The sequence below is a fragment of the Brienomyrus brachyistius genome, chromosome 7 (genome assembly GCF_023856365.1).
Source record: "Brienomyrus brachyistius isolate T26 chromosome 7, BBRACH_0.4, whole genome shotgun sequence".
Classification (NCBI taxonomy): Eukaryota; Metazoa; Chordata; class Actinopteri; order Osteoglossiformes; family Mormyridae; genus Brienomyrus; species Brienomyrus brachyistius.
This window is the reverse complement of record NC_064539.1, coordinates 29,847,065-29,866,295: the sequence shown is the minus strand read 5'-3', so window position 1 is coordinate 29,866,295 and position 19,231 is coordinate 29,847,065. Positions and strand designations below refer to the sequence as shown.

Here is a 19,231-nt window from a genome sequence, read left to right as displayed (position 1 = left end):
TTATCAGCAAATATGTGCATTAAAATGTTTCTCCATTTTATCAAGGGGCAGTGTGTGCTACTAAAATACACCCCACATCATCACACCACAAGCATCAGCCTGAAACGGTGACACACAGCGTGATAGATGCATGAAGTCATGCGGTTTTCTCCTCAGCCCAGTCATTTCACCGGCACGAAATTCATTGGAGCAGGCAGTGTTTTCATTTTTTTGCCCAATACAACCAGTTTCTTGAGTATTTTTTCTTAAAATAAAGTGTAACTTTGAAAGACTGTTGTTGACTACTATACCCAGTTAGTAATGTACAATGTTACATGCAATTTTAACTAGCTTTCAAGTTAGCTTTGCGATAGCATTTTTTATCTACGCCATTAGTCGCCTTCTACATGACACATAAAGGCAATAAAATAGCTCATGCATGAATCGTTTTTTCCCAAAGAATACTTCCATCCAGATACCACTTTACTTTCACACATTCTGTCTTATTTATCAATACCCACCATTGCAAGTAAAGACTACAAAATAGTCACACATTCGCAGTTCTGTTGACTAAAGCGTCGCTGTATTTACTGTCGCACGCTACCCTGCCATTGTAGGTCCGTGCGCAAAAAGCAGTTGGAAGCGGGGGGATGGTAGATACTGTACAAACAATAATGTAATTGGCGTGATGGATTATTCAAACCAACATTCAGAGCTCCTATTGGCCAGTCGTTTCGCTCGCGAGGGTCCTCGCGCACAGGCTTGCCAAGGGGTTTATTGTGTTGAGAAGAAAATTGCCTCAGACCTCGCTAATTCTAGACGAACGCAGCGCTCGACTTGACGGTGAAAATGGTATATTTATATTCTGTTGTGTTTGTTCTTGTTTGCGCCGTTATCAGTCGGAGGAGGTGTTAAGAAAGGAAACATACGAGAATGAAATGAAACTACCGAGAGGGTGAACTTGCGCTGACTGAATATACTGGCAGCTGTGTTGGCGAAATAACTCGCTAGCCAATTTAGCTAGTTAGCTGCCGCCTAGCTAAGGATTTTCCGTAACTATGCAGTTATAAAATTAACCTAATAATGGTTTCAGTATGGACTGTTTTTTTAATTACAATTTTTGGTGTCTGGCTAGTCCTTGAGATCCGGTTCGTCTTTTTAACCACTCTTTTTGGATTCTAACTTTCGTTCTTAATAGACAATTAATGAGATCAATTTTCTTTTGTTCCGTGAATATGGCCAAAGGAATTACATTATTTTCTGCATATGTATTTTCTCCTGGGATTTCTTGAACAGTTTTAAAAGCATTAAGTAGGTCCTGCGACCGAGAGGGCTGTGTTGGCGGGAAAGTGATTGTCATTATTCCTATGGAAGTGCTTTACGCAATGTTTACAAGTTGGCTTTTATTTAGAGTTGGAATTTCAAAAAGTTTTTCTTCCAGAATTAGAGAACTGTCTGTTGAAATGTAAGAGCGTATTTTAAAGACTTGCATTAAATGACTAGAGGAAACCGGTAGTTTTTGCTGGCGATTCCCGAATAACTAACGGTCTGTTTTCCTACTTAAGCGCGCCCGGTCTGTTAGATGTTTAACTAAAGTAGCAATGCTGTATTATATTATGTTAAAGTGTTGTTTTATGTGGTACGATTGAATGCGGGGTTTTAAGTACTTCGTTGAATATTTGGTGTTAATCCCTTATTCTCTGTAGTGGCGTTGACAGATGATCGGATGTTTTATGGCAAACGTAATTGTCGAGCGTAAGAGTTTCTCTGTGTTGCGTCTAACTTTGTATTATTTTGTGCAAAAGTAAAACTATGCGGCGAGCAAACCAGCAGCATCGACCTGAAGTAGAACTGATTGCACGATGTCTTTATTAAAACAAATTTTACAACACTTCCTGGATTGTGTGCTGTATTTACAATTAGAAGTGTACGTGGCTTAGACTAAACAGCTGTGTGCCTTCTGGTGTGGTTCCTTATATACACTCGGCTTCTCCCACAGTACTGTGCCATCCAATATCTGCCATCTTTGATACTTGCAGTTGGTGATCTCCAAATCTTGATGACGTTCAGGTTCATTTTGAACTCGCAAAATCTGTTCATGCTACACTTAATGCTTTATGTGGTGGTCAAGTATAGTATATACACAGTGTGATAAAAGAAGCTTATCTTTTTTTCTTTTCTTTTTTTTTGCTTGAAAAACTGTTAGAATTACTGTTATGAGTGTTGGACTGCATTATGAAATTAATATTCCTGGGGTTTTATTGAATTCATGCTTAACATGCTTTTGGTTTAAACCCACATGTGGTAGATGTTTTTCATATAAAAAAATTCTCAAGAATACACATTTGAAATATCTCTGTAAGAGTATTTCCTCTATTTCGGTTTGCCAGATCCTCGAGTTCCGAGTTAAGCCAAAATAAATTTAGTGACTAATATTTCATCTATAATATAAAAGTACATAGTCAGTAGGTTTTTTTTTATTATGAGATATGTATGTGGTGGCATTACAATTAAGCGCCTTTATGCTGTTGATCTATTTACAGTCAGACTCATTTTTAAAGTGTGATACCTTTCTTGAGAATATATATGCAGATTGAAAACCTTGTCAAATGTGTGAAATGAGATTTAATTGAACATATGTATTTCTGTTTCTGCAGATGTATCACAGAAGCTGTGATACATCTAGATGGATATTATGGAAAACTTTCCCAAGCTTATTCTAATGCTTCTAATTTTTCTCCCTCTCCTAAGGCAGGAGGAAAGGCTGGAAAGGACAGTGGCAAAGCCAAGGCAAAAGCAGTGTCCCGCTCACAAAGGGCAGGGCTACAGGTCAGTTTGCCGTGTTTTAGTGGTAACTGAACTGTGCTTTTTAATGCATGGTATGAAATGAATGACTGAAAGTATTCCTTGATTACTTAGCGTTGTGTAAGGCAGTGTATTGATCCTGTGCTTCACTTGCTGTCAGTTCCCGGTGGGTCGTATCCACAGACACTTGAAGACCCGCACAACAAGTCATGGGCGTGTTGGAGCTACGGCTGCAGTCTACAGTGCTGCCATCTTGGAGTACCTCACTGCTGAGGTGACCTTGCTGCTTGGCTGCTGTTTTAACTGAACACCAAGCTAATTCTTGCCCCTGTCCCACAATACACTTATAAAATGGTGTGCACTTATAAAGTGGAATTTCAAAGTCATTTCTTTTTATTTGTGTTGCTATGTACCCATGTGGTGTCCAGCTTTCCTGAAGTTGCTAGGATGGAAACAATCTGGTGTGATTGTTAAAGACAAACTCCGGAGCAACATTTGAACTGCTCCGCCGCTGTAGTAGGGAGTAGGAAATAATGAGTATAACAGATACCTTTTTGGGCCCATAATGGTGCCTTCTTGCAGCTGAAGCTCATCCTTTGGGTTTTCATATCATTTTGGTGCCAGCATCAGTCAACTGGATATTTCTTATGATAGTAAAATGCAGGGTGAATCTGGCAGTTAAGGTGTTTTGTTTATGCATCAGTTCATACCAAGGGTTAAATTTGGAAGTTTGGGGCTGTAGCCCCCTAGTGGTGAAACAGATTGGCGATTTCTCTAAAGAGTCCAGCTGTGAACTTCACCTGTGAGTGAACCACCTCTGTCAGTAAATCTTGTCTGAGGGTAACGAAATGATGTAAATGACACGCGCGAGAATGAAGAGACATTGAATTGTTCCGGCATCTTTGTTTTGGAGTTAAAATGGGTTTGTGTTTAAGGCCTGTATTAGCGCAGCTTTTATGAATACAGTGTTAAAGTGAACAAAGCAATAGGCGGGACGTCCGCAGTTTTGTTTAGAGACGCACATTAAATCCGCCACGGAGCAATTTATGTCCAAAAAACCAATACCATTGCGTTTGATCCATGACTGTCTAATACTAAGTTTTCTTTGCATTTATCTATGCATAATATAGCATGAATAAGAAAATAATCACTTTGTGATGACAGATTTCTTTTTCTCTTACATTCATATAGATGCACAACTCAGTTTGGAAGGCAGGATCTCTGCCAGAACTGACACTTTGCGACCCATTGCAGAAATACCCATTGCCCCCTTTTTCCACCCAACACTATTCAAACCTGCACCTTTGTTCAGAGTGCCAGTGATGAAGCATGTGCAATTAGTTTACAATTTATAGAAATAATGACACCAAGAATATTGTAATTTACCCATTTATACACTTTTAATAATTAATAAATATTAGTTAAAGCTTTCATCAGTATACCTACAGCAACTGGAACAATTGCATTTAAAAGACATGCCAACGATATGTTTGTATGTTAAGTACTACATCTTAAAACATCTATCTGTTAAGATCTATCTATAGATCTAATTTAACGGGGCTGTTTTTCATATATATTTCATACACAGTGACTAAGTCCATCCATCCATTTTCCAAACCGCTTATCCTACTGGGTCGCGTGGGGTCCAGAGCCTATCACAGAAGCAATGGGCATGAGGCAGGGAATAACCCCGGATGGGGGGCCAGCCTATTGCAGGGCACACTCACACACCATTCACTCCTACGGGTAATTTAGCAAGTCCAGTTAGCCTCAGTATGTTTTTGGACTGTGGGGGGAAACCGGAGTACCCGGAGGAAACCCCACAATGACATGGGGAGAACATGCAAACTCCACACACATGTGACCCAGGCGGAGACTTGAACCTGGGTCCCAGAGGTGTGAGGCAACAGTGCTAACCACTGCACCACCATGCCGTCCCAGTGACTAAGTCATGTTTAGGAAACTTTTTATTTTAAAAAGACCATAACGGACAATGTTTTTAAGTAAGAGGTTTTTTTAAAACAGTGTGCATGGAAGGTGATTAATGAAGTCCTTCACTGGTAAAACCTTTTTTTTTTCCTTCGACAAGCTGTAACATACATAATGTCAGCGGGGAGAAGATTCTTTTAAAACATCGTAGGCAGTGGTATTTAAGTCCTTAGTCTTAGGGGAAACCTTTGCATTAGAATGCAAAGTCCCTAATTCCGTGAGATTTACTGACAGGAGGCTTTACTCAAAGGTGAGGTCTGCTGAGGGGGAGGAAAGAACTAAGCAGTTATTGCTGCCTCAAGTATTTGTCATATGGGCTGGTGTTGATTTCTCGAGTTTCTGAAATTACTCGTAAGGGGCTGCGTCAAATTTACCGTCTGGGACCTGCTTGTAGCGGCTCTGAGACAGGTGGCAGTGATGTGATTCACAGTATTGCAGGTGACCTGTTTCCTCGCAGCCGTTGAGTCATTGTATGCAGACAGACTTCATAAAGAACAGGAAATTGATGGATTAGTGTGGAGATCAAATGTATCTTTAATGGTGCAGTTTCAGTGACTGATGTGTTGAAGAAGCTGCAGCGGCTCTGCATACATTATTTCTGTGAAAGATTATATGCTTGGTGAAAGAACTGCATTCGCATTCCAGGTTCTTCTTATTTGAATGGTGATGCCATCCCTTTAGTGATGAAGACCTAACTGCTCTGTTGCTCTCCTGGCAAGCTGCTTACAGTTTGTGCTTATGCAGGTTTTGGAGTTGGCTGGGAATGCCTCCAAGGACCTCAAGGTGAAGCGCATTACTCCTCGTCACTTGCAGTTGGCCATCCGTGGGGATGAGGAGTTAGACTCTCTCATCAAGGCCACCATTGCTGGAGGAGGTGCGTTGCCAATGGCCAGGCTTATAGTGTGATTCATCTGGCTTGTCAAGAGGAAGGTAAATGTCGGCGCTTTGGCCCCATGCCCCCATTCTCATGCTTTTCTTTGCCTGCAGGTGTGATTCCACACATCCATAAGTCGTTGATTGGGAAGAAGGGTCAACAGAAAACGGCATAGAGAAGAGTGCGGCCCTGAGTTTGTCTGGCTCTCGTTACGGCTGGGACCTGGCAGGTGGCGGGAACAGTCCGGACCGGGAGTTCACACGCTTTCTCTTTCTATTTTTATGTTATTATTATTTTTTGTAATTGTAGTAAAAGGTGAAAGTGTTAGATTTTAAGTTGTATTATTTCGGAGAGAAGAAAAAGCCAAAAAGGAAAATTTGTACGTTTTAGTTTGACAGAAGGTAAAAAAAAAAATTGATTGGCCTAAAACTTCAAAAATGTTTTATACTGAAATTAAATTCTTAAACCATGTTTTACAAAACAGTATTTCTGCGTCGTTTTCTTATTGATCTGCATCATAGGAGGAATGCTGGCCCAGTCAGTAGGACTGTAGCGTCAAATCCTGCCTCTGATTTCAGTGTGCATGGGGTGTGCGTGTCCCTTCTGCAGTGCCAGAGCATGCAGTTTGGTGAAATGGTGACACCACATTTTCCAAAGCGTGTGTGTCCTAAGATCCAGGGTGGCCCCTGTCACGTCTGGGATGTGCTCCGGCCTCAGCAGAACGCTAAACTGCATCAGCTGTTATGGGTGGTTTGTGTTATAGAAAACGGTAAAGTATCACCAACTGTTTCAAAAGCAGAGCTGCTCGTACTTTCTAATTGCAGAGGCATTACTTTTATATCTGTGGTGTGTTAAGAGGTAGTGGATTTGTGTGACTCTTCCACCCCAGGAATGAATATAGATATATTGCTGCATAATGGAAAATGATGCCCTCTGTCACATGTGTTTGCATGCGGTACAGTCTCCCTTTGCCCTGAGGTTGCAAGCAGTTTAGGGAAAACGGTAAGTTCCATTGAAATGTGGTGTTAACAAAATATCACCTTGGTTAATATACAGTGTGGCTGCATGAGTCGGTAAGGATAAAGTGGTCCTAGGTGAGTACTTTGGTTGTCAGCTAAAACATAATGCGGTTGATCAGAATTGATTAGGTAATTCTTTGGTGGGGGGTATTGGTTGGGCATAGCAGTGGTTAATACCATGTGAATAATTGTTTCCCTCTGCTATCTTAGAAATAGTTTTTTATAATGATAATGAACAGAAAGTCACCAATGCAGATATTTCAGCAAGATATGTGTAACCAGCCTCATTAATTTACTGCTTGTCCGAGTGCTATCAGATTCTGTGGGTGTTGCTAGATGTGATCTTGCTGAGAGCAAATGTTCTCCCATCTGTGTTGCTTATACTGGGAAGAAATGCAGTTCTGGGCTCCGGTTCATTTGCAAAGGTGCGCGTTTAACGGGATGTGCATACCGCATGTAACCATTGGCATGAGGAAAACTTTATCACAGTATCAAAGTTTTTTATAATTTTTATTCCAAACGATGATTTGTGGAATCCCCGTTATGCCATTTAAGCACTGACTGAGTTAAAACTGTCCCACAACTTACCAGCCTCACATTATTTGTCGGAATTACGAGCGAACGTATTCCGTCACATATTTAGCTGGACCAGCTTGAAGTCGCGGTGTACAAACCGTTTGCAAAACGTTTTAGGAATGTGCAATATGTATTTACTGGTATACGTCGGGATATTCATGGATTCAAGGTCATGTATTCTGTACTCTTCATTGACGACGTAGGGAAAATTTGGTTAATGCCCTTTCGCGTTTAATGAAATAAGTTCGATTTTGCGCGAAATTGGTTGCACCATACAGATTATGCTGGTCAACTTTTCAATACTATTGTAGCTGGAAATGAAAAAGAGTAGATGTAATAAAATAATGTTTTTGGGGGTAGATGTCAGTTACGGTAAACCTGATAATATGAAAATCTGTTCGTTTAATTTTAGTTCGTATAACTGGTCAGGAAAAAGTGCCTTCTGAATTCCGGTTAAATGCAAGCCTCCGATATAAATCGATATCGGATTTAAACACATCTATTTAATGGGTCCTATAAATGTCGACTTTCGTGTTTATGTCACATATTTCGAGGGTAACCTCTATCTTTCTGATTATCTAAATGTATATTGATCGGAATACTTTATTTTACAAGGCCGCCATTTTGTAAGGAATACGGCATCAAGCGTTTTGCATCTTTTTCTGCTGAAACAAATGCCGATTATAATGCCCCCCTGTGTCCGTTATTGGTAACCAAATACTTCCTAATTACACGTTTTATCAGCATTTCAAGAGTTAGCAAATATCCCAGTAAGAAATCAATGAAGTTACTTTAATGTTCAGCTCAGAATAAGACGGGATCTGACAGGTTGCCAATATTAACGCGATGGATGCCCTTCACGCGCACCCGGATATTGATTTCTCGTCGTTCCTAATACTATCCGTATTCTGTATGCTTGATATATTTAGTAAAGTTGCAAGTGCAATGTGTTTGTTTTTGCGCACATCTTTACTAAAAAATGAACGTGGCGTAATTAAGCTAAGAAATTTGAGTTTATTCCGATCGACATATTTTCATGTAGACATTTATGAGAAAGGAAAAGTCCAGGCGGCTAAAAAAACAAGGTAACCAGCTGTCATGCATCTGGCGTGAGCTGCATCAAAAGTCCTGGGGTGGTTTGCAAATCCTACAGACTATTTACAAGGTAATACATGTTCATGCGTGTGTGTGCAGACATCTCTCGAATTGAAAATCTCACGCCGGTCAGCTGACCAAAGTCAATCCTGGAAAAACTAATGTGAAAAGCGTCATCTGCACACAAGCACTTGCAAAAAAGGGAAAATGGTTTTACCGAATCTGCATATGATTCAAAAAGTTAATTAGATAAATACTTTGCTGAAAAAAATAGAGCAGTTGCAAACGATCTGCAGAATGTTATCGAAATTTTCAGGGGGCCTTATATTATGTGGTCACACATTAATGGTGGCGGTCTGTAGGTCTTATTTGTTTTCATAAGGGTATCCCAGGGATAAGAAAGGTAGAAAGCTTTAATTTACATCATGCTTCTAGTTAATATATTACAGGAGGCAGGTAAAATACATGAATGAATTGTAATTTGCAGGAGAGGACTGACAGTTTCAAATGTAAGTAATGTATACAGTGTATGCAAACATAATTAGACACTGGAAGATTTAATGGATATGGTACAATAAACAGGATGTCCAGACGAGCGAATTGACGTTTTCCACACTGATTTCACATCCCGTCCAGGGATATTCCTCTTCCCCAACAAACCAATGCTTAGAAGATGGGAATGCATTTAACTGGCCAATTAAATGTGTTACCGTATACCAGAATTAAAATAAATTGTATTTGCATCATTAAAAGGCAGTGAAATTTCTTGTAGAGGGAGAAAAACGGCGCACCATGGTGCTTCACGCTACCATTATAACCCCCTCTATGGTTTCACAAATACCGAACGAATCGAATGAAAAATGTATATGTTTTTATTGTAAGCCAATGTTTACCTCCCTGCACAGGGACACCGAATAACTATGTACAATTAACATTTAAATAGCAAATACAACATTACAACAAAAATAAACGTAAGACAAAGAATCACATGTTGATGAGTGTAACTCGATTCCATTTTTAAATAGGCTGAGATTTATCATTGCACGCATGGAAATTTCTAACACAAAGGATATCAGAAGGAAACCACTGGAACATACACTCATATCATGTTTATTACTAATACATCAATAAATCTCTTTTTATAACATTACTTTACAAATACAATGTATTGGTAAAAGCAACAAGCTCTGGGGCCTGTATCACAAAGCCAGATTTCTTGCTTGGCTGGATTATCGGTCAGATTTAAGGTAGTCTGGGCTAATTGTAAACTAACAAAATTAAACCGTATTTAAACTGGTGTACCTTAAATCAGACAAGTCATCTAGATGAGCAAGAAATCCAGCTTCGTGATACAGGACCCCAGAGTCACAGGCAGCCACAACCCAGTGTTTTTAGTAATGAGGAGGGTATGGCTGGTAAGGCATGAGTGGGGGTCCTCCAGGAGGTGGTACCAGGCAGGGTAAACCATTGAACTGGTAGAGAGAGTCAACAGGCAAAGCGGCGATGGCGCCCACTGCAGGAGATGAGGTGTAGTGCAGGCCGGAAGCAGGTAGGTAAGAGGCTGTGGTTTCCTGGACAGGATAGTAGTTGGGATATGGAGATGACCTGAAAGCCTGCAGCTCGGGGTACTGCATCAGGTGAGAAGCAACTTTCGCCTGGCAGGCTTGGGCCAGGGCATCCTGAAGGGTCCGTTTCAGCTTCATTCGCCGGTTCTGGAACCAGTTCCTTATCTAGAGTTAAGATAACAGTAAGAATAGAGCTGCAGTTAAATAAGTAAAACGTCTGATACGTTTTAAACCTTGCCATTATAACCACATTTAACCAGTAAAGATAGCAAACCTTATTCTTCTAATGATTAGTTATTATATTTTTTGGGAACAATTTACTTTGGGGGGGGTGGGTATTATGTAGTATTATACTATTAAGTACATAGTACTTAACCACAAAGTAAGTTTTGGTTACATACTGATCTCAGCTTGGCGTATCATTAACGATTCGTGATGCAATTTATCTCAAGCAGTTATTATATTTGTTGATATCTGTTAATTCTGGAAAGTTTTTCCTGAACTACTGAAGGAACAAGTCATCAGTAACACACTAAATATCTTCATCATTAATGATTCGCGATGCATCTTTAATCTCAAGTTACTACTACATTTGTTCTTGAGTAGTAACTGAGTTGTTGAATATTTGTGTTCCCTGAAGTAGAGGGTCACCATGTTTTTTCCAGTTCTTACTAGTCTGTGAAATGGCTGTATGTCGACGTCGCCTGCGAGGGCATTTTTGAGCAGAGAGCAGACAGACCTGTTTGTCGGAGAGCCGCAGTCTCTGACTGAGCTCTGCCTTGTCGTGGGTGCCCAGGTATGCATTTTTTTTGAAAGCTTTTTCCAGGCGGGTGATCTGCTCTGCGGTGAAGGCTGTGCGCGGCCGGCGGCTCGTGGTGGGAGATTCGGCTGCCTCCTTCCCAGCCACGGCCGGCAAAGGGGAGCCCCCGCCCTCGCTCTCGTACCCCGACGTCTCCTCCTCCTCTGCACTGCTGCTGAAGCCTACCTCTGCTGTCCAGACAGAGGGGCAGAGAATCAATTACAAACTTTGTCGAGAGCACAAAATGCCACGAGGGCTGGTACTGCTGCCTCAACACTGAGGACTGTTAAGCTTACATGCTGATAGGAACAGCCTTAATAAACATGTAATAACCATGTACATACGTCACACTTTCAGTATAGCCTGACATCAAAGCTGACACTGATGTGAATTAGGGCAGATGGAAAATTCCGGTGAGTTGTGGCTCTGACACCAATGGTGGTTGTAATGACCTTTTTACTATGTATTTATTTATTTATTTTAAGTAAAGCCTGCAGGGTCAAAGTAGATCTGCTATGCAGCATCTCCTTTTAACATCACAGAAATGGGTTAAGCAAACGCAGAGATGAAAGCAAATGTAAAATACTACACTCAGAGAGAAGGATAAAAATTTGTACCTTTGATTGTCACTGGGGCTGTACTCTCAAGGGTTGTACCTTTAGCTGTAGGTAATTGTACCTTTTAAGGTACGGAAATGAACTCTGAGGAACATCCCAAAGGTACAAACGACATTAATGTACCATAAATGGTACAGAAATGTTCCTCAGAATCCACTTCCGTACCTTTAAAAGGTACAATTACCTACAGCTAAGGGTAGAACTGGCGGACCCTTAAGAGCACAGCCCCAGTGATGAGCAAAGGTACGCATATTTTCCCTTTTTTCTGGAGAGTACCTTACTAAGCTGTTCATTAGGCAGCTTGATGGCGCGCAGTGAAGGTATCTGCTTACCCTGGGTGTTGTGGGGCGCTGGAGCACTCTGGGTGCTGGAGCTGGGGCCCTGGCCCTGGCCCGGGGCGCTGGGAGAGCTGTGTGCCATCTGCCGGGTGTCTGCACCGGCCTCCCTCTTGCTGCAGTAGAAGCCAGGAAGGCTCTCTGCCGCTGTACTGGAGCTGCACGGGCCCGTCTGGGCGCTGGAAGGCCACGTTTCAGATGAAGTCCTCGTAGTCTGGTTGGCTGTATCACAGCTGCTCTGGGACAACCATTCAATGGAGAAGGGGCCCTTCATGGCCTCGTTACGGTTCCAAAATCCGCAAGAATGGCAAGTAACCTGGCTCTGACGGCAACAGATTCTGCTGTTCGCTTTCACAGAAGCTACGCCGTTTCCCAGCTGCTGGAGGTGAGAGGAGTGTGCAGGTCCCAAAGAAAGTGCCGTGCTCTGTCCTCCCGTGTGGCTCGGGCTGGAGGTGCCTGTGGAAATGATGTCACTCGCCTCTGGAGCTGGACTCTGCTATTTATGAAGGGAATCCCTTCTTCATTTGTGATTCACTTGGGCAGGGATCAAAGGGAGCACCCTCCCCCTGCCACTCCCACCCCTCCAGTTTTCACAAGTGTGGTAATTAAGACGTCTCATTCGACTCTGAATGAGCCTATTAATTCTTGGCTCCAGTGAGTCTGGGCCATCTCCCACTCTTCACTCCTATCCCACCTCATTACAGTCTCTTATCTGTAGTGTGTGTGTGTGTGTGTGTAAGGGAGAGATAGCGTGTCCTCACCTGCGAGTGCATGGGGAGACAAGCAACTTCGGTCTGTACTGTCTCGTGGTTCTGCATCACCCTTCCCTCCATCGAGCCCCCCCACCCAAAGCGTCCTTTAATGAGAAGGGGGGGTTAACAAATCACAATAATTCCTGGAACGCTACTATGTCTTCCCCACAAGATTGTATGACAAAGATGGACAAGCAATGTGCAATTTTGTTTGTTCTCGATGACAATGCTTTGCGCTGCATGGCTTCCTTCACATTATGTAATGCAAGACATTAGTCCTTGTTAACAAACCTTACATGTAATAGTAAGAAAATTGTACAATAATAACGATTCTGATCAGCATCCTATCTTAAAATCCAGGTTTAGCTATCTGTCAAGGAGCGATTAGAACCTTTTTTTAATGTGCCTGTGTACTTTCTAAACTTTAAATCATCCTTTACTAAGTTTAGCTTTACCACAGATCTGCAGTTTGCACTGTTTCTTCTTCCGCAGTTTAACTTTGAGACGGTGGATTAGCGCCAAGACATCTGAATTGTTGGTTAGGAGGGGAGTTAATGCTGATTGATTTATCATAATGCAATTGATCCTGAGATTGGTGGCTTGTAAAGAGGATTAAAGGCTAAAACGCTTTATTGCGCTTTTTATCGACGAACTCCTGGTCGCACTGACATATTCAGTTTCTTTTTTATCACTAAAAATTCGGGGGACTCGTCAAACTACCGAGGAAAATAGTACCCAGTTAAATGAACTTAAAGGATGTTTATGGGGGGGAGGGGGATAAAATAAAATTACGAAGCGATTCCCCCATAAAAGTACGCGAGACTCCGGCGATCCCGGTCCGGGCCGCAGGTATCAAAGCCCGGCGCTGCTTTGATGTCCCAGGTAGCGGTTAATGACCTATTAGCAGGATGCGGCGGCCAGTCGGACCCGGAGGCGGCAGTCTGGCGAAATACAGCCCCCCTCCCGTCCCGTCCCGTCCAGTCTCGTCTCCATTCACAAGCCGAAGGGCACTAATTATCTTATCAATTGGCTAATTTGTGATCGAGCCGATTAAAGCCCTTCACAGTAGATTATAGCAGATAACCACCTCCCCATCCCCAAAAGAAAACTGATAGGGCGCTTTACTAGTATGCCGACTGAAAACGACGCGATTGTTCGACGCGTTATCGCCTCGAAACACTAACCATTGACTTGATCTGCTAAGTCTCATGTCAGCGTCGAAAATCAGTCAGGAATGGGGGCTGATGATTGTACGTTAACTTATAGGCGCCTGGACGATGGGGCTGGGGTCCGTAGTGCTTTTAAGTTTATTATACTTTAACTAGAAGCTTTTGTAAAGTGTGTTTGTTAAATATGAAGCTGTAATTTCGTCTCTCTAAACCTTCCGACCTGATGTTATTCCACACTACCTACCTATATTAGTTTCTTTTAATTATATTTCATATATTTGAAAATCTAGCAAAAGACACCTTATGCAGCCCTATCTGAATAGCTTACAAAATTTAAGCGTTAAAAATGCCATACTTTCATTGATATCACTTTGAACGAAGGTTTTTACATTAAATTTATTACACGTATAGATGCATGCCTTCTCTGTCTCCATTTCAGTATATGGATTTGTTATCTATTTCTTGTTTTCGGCAGAGCCATGCATACGTTTGTGTCACATTTGTGATAATGCTGGAGTACCTATAACCTTTTTATATATGCACATCAAGGCAGTAATTATTATGATCTATTATGCATTTAATAAGGCAATCATGAGCAAAAGAAAAGTCCCATTCAGGTACAGATCTGGGTTTTGCTGCAATTTATGTGGCCGAATGGCTCTTTATTAAATCAAACTCATTTTTTTTTTGCCCCCCAGTTTTCAGTATCTCTGATTTTTCACCGTCTCCCCTTTTGACACCCTAAATTAAGGCGGTGTGCCTCTCCTGCACGTCTCTGTGAATAGCGGAGACGTCCCACTCCGTGTCTTTGTGGAGGTCAGGATCGCAGACGGTGGCTCCCTGCCCACAGCCCCCATCTCATCCAGGGCCTGATATGTGAGTGATAATGTCGGCTGGGCTGCTTTGAAGCAGTAGTGAGACGGGAGCTTGTTTTTTATGGGCTACAGACGGGAGGAGCATCAGACGGCCCCCCACCCCGGTACCCCCAGTGGGTGCCATCAAAGAGCTGCCCTTCGACATGGGATCTGATTGTCCCTGGGATTGCTCCGAAGTTTATTTCCTGCGGCCTTTATTGCGATCTGCGGTGCTTCCCTCCCTGCAGGAGGTTGACGGGTCCCACCTGTCTCCCGCTGGACTGACACACTCAGCCAGTCGCTTATATAGCAACTCCTCACCTCTGAAAAGTATCGCCACTGGAAATCACTGCTCATGCTAAGTCAAATCCAGTGCCAAACTTTATGTCCCATTCCCTGTATTGATGACTGACCAAAGGTGTGTAGATGTTCATCTGGATCTCATTTGACTTTATGATGATAAGAGTATTTACCAAAATATGGAAATGATACAACCCATCGGCATTTTCAGTACCTTGACCTTTTTTGGGTCTAAAAGATAAAGTAAAAAGGCAAAATTACAGTAAATCAAGCCTTCTGGTTAAATGTATGTGTTTTAAGTTTAGTTTAGTTTAGTTAAGTTTAAGTTTTTCAGTTTAGCTTTGTCTGTCTCACCCCAATTAACCTCATACAATCAATGACTGTCTGGCTCAGTCCAGCCCCCAAACCTCTCAGCAATTACCTGCACCATTCAGCTATTTAGATTTTGAATGCAATGATAAGTCTGGGTGCATTGCGCTGTCCGAGTCCTTTTGCGAGTCGCAACCCCTGTCTGTTTCACGTCAGGCTTTTCCCTCCAGTGCTGCAATGCAGCCGATCTCTACCCGTTCATGTACTTTGGTCTGAAATGCCGAATCGATTCAGGTATCACATTTCTCATGCCGGTTTGGTCTTTTCAGTAGAGCTGCAGTGTCCTGAATAGAGTCTCCGCAGCTCACGAGGCCCCCCGGCCGCTATGAGGCAGACACTGGCCTTTCATGCTAATGGCCTCCAGGGGGGGCGGCTTTGATGGGCCTCCACCGCCTCCTTTCATCTCTAATGGGGCCGTTTGCTGCCCCGTAACGGACGCAAGTGCCCCGTCCCCCTAATGCCAGCCCTCCGAGGGTGAACAGGAGCCCAGGGACCACTATCACAGTCCATCCATCTATCCATGTTCCAACTGCCTATCCTGAGACTGCTATTATTAGTATTGCTATTATTGCAATATTATCATGCAGGAATGTTTGAAGCCTCTTTTAATGACGCCCTGAATGTCACTTTGAGTGACAAAACGACTGTGAGAATAAGATGCAGGGCAAGAAATCCCAGAAAAACAGTGCATGAAAAACAGTTAAACTAAAGTGGGCTACATCGATTCAATTAATTAATTACATCTGGCACAGACATTACCCATAATTCTGTGTCATCACTGGCTGCTCAGCCATCAGCCAGTTCGATCCCCATTGCCGGTCCTGTGTAATCTCTCAGCATTTCCCAGCCCCCAGCCTCTTCTTTTAGGGGCAGATTTGCGCACCGTGACGGCACACGCCGTGTCACTGCGTTGGCTTTGATTAGGTTAAAAGGAGAGGTGGGGGGCTGCTGGCCATTGATCCCCCCCACCCAGACTACAATGACGCTGTTTAGCAGAGCCTTATCTATCTTCTGTTCTGTCCTCCTCAACAGTATTGATTCCAATCAGATGCCATCAAAGCAGTAGGGGGTGGTGGAACCAGTCTAGTCTGAACAGCAGAGCCTAGTATCAGATCGGGGTGGGCTGACAAATGGAGGGTGTGTTGGTCAGTACTGGATCACCCTAACCAAGTCACCTCCCGACCCTGCCTTCCTGGGGACGTCACAGGTAGTCTGAGCTGGGTGTACTGGATGTACTGGTACGACATCAATGTTACCACAAAATTGTGGATTTTTTTTAATCTAGTGGGACAATAGCAAAATTAATGTGATATGGAATGCATATTACAAAAGGAGATATATACATATACACACAAAGTATTGTAGGCAGGACGACCAGATAGTCCGTGTCAGGAGGGACACTCAGCTACTTCAGGTTTTACAAACTACTTTGAAACAAAGGCTCCGGCGCTCGGCCAGTTAGTTCAGTTTTTCTTCTGCTTTGTCTGGTTTGTTTCCTTGACTGAGACTCATCCTGCTGTGTCACATTAACATTAGTGACACGTGCATGATTATAGGAGACTGACCAATCAGCTCACAGCAAGGACTCAGTGCTAAAGGGAAATCCAGGTTCTATTAGTTGAAATGGTAGTTTACAAACCCTGTTATAGCCCATAGTGTCCCTCCGTACATGGATTAGCTGGTCACCCTAATTGTATCTGCTGCATCATTATTCATGTTTTGTACTTTATAGTGTGAATAATCCTGGCCATTATGTTACCACCAGCCTGTGAAGTCCAGAGTCTTATCGCTTATCTATTAATGTGGGCCTGTAGCTTATGTGGGTCACTGTGCTAGGAAAAGGTTCTGTTTGGAAGCAGGAAGCACCTGTGATGCGAATGAGCCTCAGGTCTCCATTGACTGTGGCAGGGAAAATGTGAATTGGGAGTAACTTTCAAGAAATACATGATGTGCTATTGTGAGGAGAGCCCTGGGGCCAGGAGACAGCAGGGGGAGGCACAGGGGCTGCTGAGGATATACTCCCAGGTGTGAGCACCCCCACACCCCATCTGAAAAACTTTTGTTTCACACATGAGTCACGGGAAGAAAGTGTCAAAGAGGGATTAAGCACCTTTCAGCTACCCTCCCCACCCTCCCACCCCCCCCAAAACCTGCCTGCTACTCATCACGAATCCTTAAGAGCAGAATCATACCTCAATATTTGAATGGTTACGCAGGCGAACTGGTGAAACTGGCCTGACCGTCAGTGTGAAGGAAGGTAGCCAGTCTGGCCTTTTTCCTTCCCATTCGAGTGGCCGAGGGCCAGAGGAGGGGGGGTGTAGCGGTCAGCTCTGCCCTTTGATGTCGAAACGACTTCGGGCCTTTAACACTAGATTTACCGAGTTTTTATTCTCTGCTGAGAGTCCCAAGGTGTTTGTCACCCCTGCTGTGATTTTCGCAGGTCTTCAGCCCCATCCTCCTCCTGCTTTTGTTGTGCAAACACACCCATTACCTGTGAGGCCTGGCGCATTTGCATTTTTTACTCAGAGTAGCTCAAATCCAAGGCAGGCTAAACCTCTGTGTGTGACATGGAAACCTTCACAAAAGTCTGCCATATCTATACCAAATATCCCACACGCTGACTGACCTGCAAATATGAAAGACGCACATTCACAAAATATATGGAAACACAAGTCTGTGTTATTTATAAAACAAATTGAGTGAAAATAGAATGAAAAGTTGCTAATAGAATGAAATGAATAAAATGAAAACATGCTAACACTTCAGTCTCCAATGCATGTTTGTATATAAATGTCATAAGCTGAGTGAAGTCATGGTCCATGGTTTTTGACATGCTCATACACATACAGAATAAAATGTCATTTCATTTTCATTGGCCATCACTGAATTATAACACCAAAAGTGAATTTTGTTTTTGTGTGATCTCTCCAGCTTTGCATGTTTGGCTGTTCATGTAAAAATTGATGTATCCGTGCCTCAGTTCCAGGTTCATCTCTTCGTCATCTTTCTGCCTTTTGTCTCAGTGGTTACTGTCCCACACAGTCTGTCTATCTTTCAAAGTCTGTGTTTGCAGCGTTTGAAAACCCAGTGACCATCATCCCTGTATTTGGCAATGGAGTTCCTTGGCTAGAAGAATCGGAAACAATCTTCTTTTTCCTTTCCACCCTGTAGATGCTTTGTGCAGAACGTAGGCATTCACCGCCACCAAGTCCAGCATGTTGTAAAACACAGCTACTGGCCACTTGCTTGTTGCTGCTCGTACTGAATACATGCGCGCCATTCTAAACACTGACGTGGAGAATTCCTCTCCCTGTGCAGTGTCCTTTGCCAATGGAGGAAGTTCACGGCAAACGTTATTCACCATGCCCAGTAAAGTGAAGCAGTCTGTGTGACAGTGACAGTGAGGTGAAGAAATTGTCCATTGTGACATTTCTCCCGTCATCCAGAAATGACTCCATCAGACTCATGACCACGTTCTCTGCCAGCCTTCACCAAGAACTGTGCTGAAAGTTTCACTCCAGGAGAACACATGAACATAGATGTACAGCTGTTCTCGACCAAGGTTCATTGTCCATGCAGTATATTTACATTTACATTTACAGGATTTGGCAGACGCCCTTAGCCAGAGCGACTTACATAAGTGCTTTGAGACTCTGCAATGAATTTCCGATGCTAGCTCAATAAGGACCCCAGCTACGAATACTATCTCTGAGAACGCCATTGAGTAGTGCAGAATTTTTATTTTATTTTATTTTTTTAAAACACACACCAGAAAAAGAGTCGAGTAAGAATATAGAAGTTCTACGTCAGGTATTTCTGAAAAAGAAAAGTTTTGAGTCGTCGCTTGAAGACATTCAAGGATTCAGCTGTTCGGACATCTAGGGGGAGTTCATTCCATCAATTAGGTGCCAGGACAGAGAAGAGCCGAGATGCGTGTCTTCCTTGTGCCTTGAGGGGAGGTGGGACCAGTCGAGCAGTGCTGGAGGATCGGAGAGATCGTGGTGCAGAGCGGGGTGTGATGAGGTCCTTTAGGTAGGATGGTGCCAGAGAATTTTTGGCTTTGTATGCGAGCATCAGTGTTTTGAATCTGATGCGTGCAGCTACAGGAAGCCAGTGGAGGGAGCGCAGCAAAGG

The 19,231-nt window shown here is 43.0% G+C and overlaps 2 protein-coding genes across 6 annotated transcripts; one reads left to right on the top strand and one right to left on the bottom strand.

Moving 5' to 3' along the window:
• Positions 1–675: 675 nt before the first annotated feature.
• Positions 676–6,133, top strand: LOC125745770 (histone H2A.V). Its single transcript, XM_049018953.1, has 5 exons — positions 676–831; positions 2,731–2,808; positions 2,945–3,058; positions 5,518–5,647; positions 5,761–6,133. The coding sequence occupies exons 1-5, from the start codon at positions 829–831 to the stop codon at positions 5,820–5,822; spliced, it is 387 nt and encodes a 128-aa protein (XP_048874910.1). The 5' UTR covers positions 676–828; the 3' UTR covers positions 5,823–6,133.
• A 3,041-nt stretch (positions 6,134–9,174) lies between these two features.
• ved (ventrally expressed dharma/bozozok antagonist) lies at positions 9,175–17,457 on the bottom strand. 5 transcript variants are annotated; one of them, XM_049021515.1, is made up of 5 exons: positions 13,303–13,357; positions 12,415–12,509; positions 11,651–12,109; positions 10,642–10,892; positions 9,175–10,067 (listed from the first exon to the last, which is right to left on the bottom strand). In XM_049021515.1, the coding sequence occupies exons 3-5, from the start codon at positions 11,925–11,927 to the stop codon at positions 9,729–9,731; spliced, it is 867 nt and encodes a 288-aa protein (XP_048877472.1). In that variant the 5' UTR covers positions 11,928–12,109; positions 12,415–12,509; positions 13,303–13,357; the 3' UTR covers positions 9,175–9,728. The 5 variants fall into 5 exon arrangements, with proteins under 5 accessions (XP_048877472.1, XP_048877470.1, XP_048877471.1 ...); XM_049021513.1 differs by lacking the exon at positions 13,303–13,357 and adding an exon at positions 17,290–17,457 and having other exon boundaries at positions 11,651–12,509; XM_049021514.1 differs by having other exon boundaries at positions 11,651–11,886; positions 11,970–14,257.
• Between the last annotated feature and the right edge of the window lie 1,774 nt (positions 17,458–19,231).

What these genes read in the sequence shown, in the direction of transcription:
- ved (XM_049021513.1), bottom strand. Translation starts at nt 11,927, where the DNA reads ATGAAGGGCCCCTTCTCCATTGAATGGTTGTCCCAGAGCAGCTGTGAT. An exon ending in AGCGCCCCACAACACCCAGG is followed by an intron (nt 10,893 to 11,650) that starts GTAAGCAGATAC and finishes CTGTCTGGACAG; the next exon opens with CAGAGGTAGGCTTCAGCAGC. An exon ending in TGCGGCTCTCCGACAAACAG is followed by an intron (nt 10,068 to 10,641) that starts GTCTGTCTGCTC and finishes TCTTAACTCTAG; the next exon opens with ATAAGGAACTGGTTCCAGAA.
- LOC125745770 (XM_049018953.1), top strand. An exon ending in CACAAAGGGCAGGGCTACAG is followed by an intron (nt 2,809 to 2,944) that starts GTCAGTTTGCCG and finishes ACTTGCTGTCAG; the next exon opens with TTCCCGGTGGGTCGTATCCA. An exon ending in GGCCACCATTGCTGGAGGAG is followed by an intron (nt 5,648 to 5,760) that starts GTGCGTTGCCAA and finishes CTTTGCCTGCAG; the next exon opens with GTGTGATTCCACACATCCAT.